General features: G+C 42.0%; 1 protein-coding gene across 1 annotated transcript in view; it reads left to right on the top strand.

The window, feature by feature from the left end:
- LOC114620559 (sulfotransferase 1C2-like) overlaps positions 1 to 5525 on the top strand; it is a 19695-nt gene that overhangs the window by 3085 nt on the left and 11085 nt on the right. The window contains exons 2-3 of the mRNA XM_028766682.1: positions 2958 to 3135; positions 3498 to 3623. Of these exons, the coding sequence (XP_028622515.1) occupies positions 2985 to 3135; positions 3498 to 3623 (277 nt within the window). The 5' untranslated portion in view covers positions 2958 to 2984. The remainder of the gene's footprint in view (positions 1 to 2957; positions 3136 to 3497; positions 3624 to 5525) is intronic.

The raw sequence follows: 5525 nt of genomic DNA, 5'->3' as shown, positions 1-5525 counted from the left end.
AGAGAGAGAGAGAGAGAGAGGCAGAGAGAGACAGGGAGAGAGAGAGAGACAGGCAGAGAGAGACAGAGAGAGAGAGAGACAGAGAGAGAGAGGGAGAGGCAGAGAGACAATGGCACAGAGACAGAGGCAGAGAGGCAGAGGCAGAGAGGCAGAGAGGCAGAGAGGCAGAGGTAGAGCGGCAGAGGCAGAGACAGAGGCAGGATACTGGCAAGTTTGTGGCCAATCTGGTGTACCTGATATTATATATCAGGACCCTGTTTGGAAAAAAAGGATGAGTTTACTAACTTGAACTTTTTCTTTATTCTTAGTTTGTTTTGTGCCAGCTTAGGTCTGATTCTGCCCTTAGGTCTGGTATCCAGGCACCACTGTGTACTGGTCAGGACTGAAAGGAATGAAGCTTACTCTGGTGGATGAGTTTCACAGGGTCCTAGCCAGCATGAATGCAAGGGGATAAATAGCCTTCTTCAGGGATGGTTTTCAGTGAAACAGCTCTCTTTTACTGGGGGTAACGAGGGGAGTAGGTAGGGGTTTGTAGAATGGGGGTACATTACTGGCCAGTGTCCAGGTGCTGAGAATGCGCATTTGCATGTAGAAGAATATCTACTTCCTGGACACACCCTTATAGGGAGAGAGAGAGGAAGTTTAATCTATAATTTGGCTATTAGGCTACATGACTACCTCAAGGGTGGCAGAGGTGGGAATCATAAGGTTTATGTGCACAGGGCATGCAGGCATAGAGTAAGGAGGAAAGTAGTCCTACCCCTGCTGGTCTCAGGATGAGATTTTTAGGGCTTGGACACATTAACCTTACTCTTGTTCTGGATTGGCTCCCCAGGTTGCATGGCTTTCCAGACCCACAGGTTTCATACTTTGAAACAGTCTTATTGTAACCTAGACTGGCTTCAAACTCACAGTCTTTCTGCTAGCTTCCCTCATGTTGCTTGCCATCATATCCTGATGGTTGCTTTAACTGTTGGTCAGAAGTCTGAGGATATTACAGGCTTTGGGTAAAATGAAGGTGCTGATTTGTACACCTAGAGGTTCAGAGAAAGCATCCCTCTTTAGTTCATCTGCTGGACATCAGCCTTCAGTTCTGTGGTGTAGATGAAGGACTGAGGATGCTGCCTCTGATTTACCCTCAGCTTCTAAAGGCCTTGACATCTATTCCCCTTTGCTCTGAGCTGGTAGTGGGAATTGCATTCCTGTGTTAGTTTTCTTTATGAATATGGGCTTATTACAGGAGCATCTTAAATTTCGTTGCACACCTACAACTTAAAATGAGGCAATTTTAAAAGAAGTAAGATGAGATTTGTAGATAGATACTAGCTGAGGTCCTGAGCAAGCCATTGATTTAGTGTTTTGTAAGCCTTCTGATATTTAGAGGAATGCTAACATTATGATGTGAATTAAAAGGAAGAAAGAATTTAGGGAAGGACCTAACATAGAAGGTCTGTTAGAAGTGTCAGTGCTCCAAACCAAGTCAGGTAGCTTACACTAGTCATTTCAGAACCAAGGAGACTGAAGCAGAAGGATTGTGAATTCAAGGTTAACCTGGGCTACATAGTGAGCTATGGTCCATCCTGGGATATGTAGAGAGACCCTACCCACTCTAACCCTTGAAAGAAAAGAAAGGAAGGGAAGATAGCAACACTCCATGTGTCTCTGCTGAAACTGATATTACATCTGAGAATTTTATGAGAAGTCCACCCTCTCTGTCATACTACAACTATAGCTGCTGCTCACTTTTGAAATGTTTTTAAGGAGAATTGGGTTATGATTTTCTAAAAGCACAGCATCCATTCTAGAGAACTCAGCTTTCTCTGGGAATTTGTCACCCTGATAGCTTGTGTGGCCAGCCTGGGCCCAGTTTTCCTTTCTTGCATTCACTGGACTGGCTGAGCTATTTTCCTTTACTCAGTTTCCAGCAATTGTTTACTGTTAAATTTTCCATAAAGATCCTTCTCTCCTAATGTTCTGTAGCTTGAGTTAAGTAAAAACAATAAAAGTACTCAGTGTAGCACTGAAGCGGTCACTGAACATTACCTTGTCATCCTTCTGAGCAGCAGAAGTAGATGTCTTCTGAAACTACAATAGCCACTTACTCTTGAGTGATAGAGGCTCATTCCTCCTATCCCCCTATTTGTATATTTACAAGTTTCTAGGTATAGCAAACAACAACAAACAGCGCAAAAATGTGCACTCCTAAGATATATAAAGTAGACTGTAAGTACATGAGAAGATATTCACCATTAGTCATGAAGGAAAAGTAAAAATAAAATCTATTGGGATGGATATTTAAGGGAGATACATGTCACTGACAATTAGAGAATACTATACACTGCTGGTGGACCTCTTAAATGATACGGCCACTGTAGAAAAGTTCTATGACAATTTCTCAAAATTGCGAACATACTATCTTGCATATCTGCATTGAGTTATGAACCCCAAAATATGAACATAAGAGCTTAGATATTTGTGCAATGTGTTTATAGCACAATAGTCGAAAGGAGGTGCTCTGAGTGCCCATGGACAGGGAAATGGATAAACAAACCACACTAAAAGTAGGCATGCAATAAAAGTCAGCATTAATTGGGAAGAAAATCTGATGGCATGCCACAATACAGCTGATCCGTAAAATATTCAACTACATAAAATTAACCATTCACAAAAGGACAAATTGGATTTACTTCTCTAAAGCATCTAGAGTTTGAGGAGATAAAAAAAGAAAATATTGGTAGCCAGGCACCAGAGAACAGAGAATTAGCACTAATGAGATTCTAGTTTCCATCTAGGAAAGTAAAAAGTTTTCAGGAGATGGAGGGTGATGATGGACATACAACAGCAGGAATATTATTAATGCCATTGAGCCATCCACTTATGATATTTAAGAGTCATTTTCATGTTGTGTATGCTTTACCATAGTACTTTAAAAATTTCATTCTGATCTTGTCTTACAGGGACAGGACTCTCCTCCCTGAGACATCATGGCCCTGACCCCAGAACAGAGCAGACAAACAAAACTGAAAGAGGTAGGAGGGATCCCACTGCAGGCTCCAACTGTGGACAACTGGAGCCAGATTCAGACCTTCAAGGCCAAGCCAGATGACCTCCTCATTTGTACTTACCCCAAATCAGGTAACCTGGTAGAGTAACAGCCCCAGCCTCACCCTCTGAGCTATCTGAACTCCTCACCTCAATTAGAACTCTCTACAATGAAAAGCTGGATTTTTTTTTTTTTTTTGGTCCCACGATGGGTGCCACCTCAAATGTCTTATCTTTGGGATTTTTGAAGCTTAGTCTCCTCTACCATTTATTTTTCTTGGGAAAAGGTGAGCTTTGTCTCTACTCTTCCACCTTTCACAAAGATCCAAAATATTCCTTCCATAGCTAACAGGATCCTGGTTAGAAGGTGAAGCCAACATCCGCATCCACACCCCTTCATTAGTGTGTTTGAAGAATAATAGGTTTCTGACTCTTAATCTTTATGGTCTCCCCAGGGACAACATGGATTCAAGAAATTGTGGACATGATTGAGCAAAATGGGGATGTAGAGAAGTGCCAGAGAACCATCATTCAACACCGGCACCCTTTTATTGAGTGGGCACGGCCACCCCAGCCATCAGGTAAGAAACTCTGACTTCATATATGTTCCTCTCCTGCCTTATCTCTGTCTTTGTCTCTTCATCTTCTCCTCTTTTTCTTTCCTGTCCCTCTGTCTCCCTCCCTTCCCCTCTTTTTTGTTATTTGACACAGCATCTTTTTACATAGCTCTGGCTGTACTGGAATTCATGATGTATATTAGGCTGGCCTTGAGCTCACAGAGATCCTTCTGCATCTGCCTCCTGAGTGTTGGGTTAAATGCATGTGCCACTCTTCCCAGACCCATCTTTTTTCTTTTCTCTATTTCCAATAAATGTGAGTCAACAAGGAAGATAGATGCATATGGAAGCAAAATTCTGCCTTATTTTCTCGGTATACCTTTGTTCTGGTCATGTGTAACTGTAGAACAGAAGAAGGTATATAACTCTACTCATCAGCAGTTCACACCCATTTTCTGTCAGTACTCTACTCTTTTATAACCAAGTGCTTTCTGGACAGTGTCTGATGATTCAAAACAAACAAATAAACACACACACACATGTGCACACAATACACATGCATACATGTACACACATACACACATAAACACATGCACACACATGTATATGCACATACAGACACACAAACACACACATACACATGCACACACATACACATGCACACACAGACACATAAATACACACATACACATGCATACACATATACATGCACACACATATGCACACACATGTACATGCACATGCAGACACACACACACATACACATGCACACACATACACATGCACACACACACACACACACGGAGGCAAGTACTTTGCTCAGTTGATAAGCTATTTTTCACATAAAGTTAACCTGATGATTTTTTTTTTCATAGATGGGGGAAGTTCACAAGTACAACCAGAAGACAGAAATCAGGACTGGGGACTTATCTTAAGTCATCACATCACAAAGTTATATTAACAGAAACTTTGGAACCTTTGCATCTATTGCTGTGAGGACCATTCTAGTGTTAAATATGGCAACCTTGGAACAGTCATTGTCAGGCTTTGATAAATTCATTCAAATGTTTCAAGACAGAAAGTTCCTGATCAGATATACTTAGTAACTTGTAACCTAGGCAAGGGGATGTCTTTATGTCAGGATATCTTTTCTGCCTGTCTAGCTCTCCTGTCTCTAGAAATCCCTGACTGTGTAGATGGCCATTTGCATTGTAGTCCCACTCCTGGTCCATCCTTTCTGAGTTTTTTACCTCAGTACAGAATATCCTGACTGTGATCCCAGTTGTCTTCTTTAACTCTCCTTCATAGGATTTGTTTCCTCATTTCTTTTGATCTATGTTAGAATATTTCCTATCTACAATACTTTAATTTCTAGATCAACTGGACATTGTGATATAAAGCCTATGCAGGTAATGAGAGGACAGTGTGACTTTTAAGGGAGGCTATTTTCATGCATCACAGCCAAGGGAGGCACAGAGAAATTTCCCAGAAACCCTCTATCAGTAGATAAAGTTTTATTTTCTCATCCTTTCTTAAAATGGCAAACATTTCAACTTCCAGATAGCCACAGATTTATGCTTTGTGTTTTGACCTTCTGAAGGCCATAATTATCAGCCTCAATCTCCACAGGGGTCACTGGGCACAGCTGCATTGGTCAGAGAGGACAGTTGTCAACATAGCCTCTCCAGCTTTTCTGCCTTGCAGCACCTCTTCACTCTGGTCCCCAGGGGTATGTCTCTTTAAAGAGGCCAACTCTAACTAACAACCACTTCTGTTCTGCCTTCTCTGAACCTCAACTCAAATCACATTTCTTTCTTTTCTTCTTTTCCCTTTCCCTTCCCCTTACCCATTTCCCCTTCCCCCTTCCCCTCCCCCTTTCCCCCTTCCCTCCCTCCCTCCCCTCCCCCTCCCCTTCTCCCCCCTCCC

Source organism: Grammomys surdaster, unplaced genomic scaffold (genome assembly GCF_004785775.1).
Source record: "Grammomys surdaster isolate TR1022 unplaced genomic scaffold, NIH_TR_1.0 169, whole genome shotgun sequence".
In the NCBI taxonomy this organism is placed as follows: Eukaryota; Metazoa; Chordata; class Mammalia; order Rodentia; family Muridae; genus Grammomys; species Grammomys surdaster.
The sequence above is the reverse complement of the archived record's forward strand: the minus strand, read 5'-3'. Positions and strand labels throughout refer to the sequence as shown.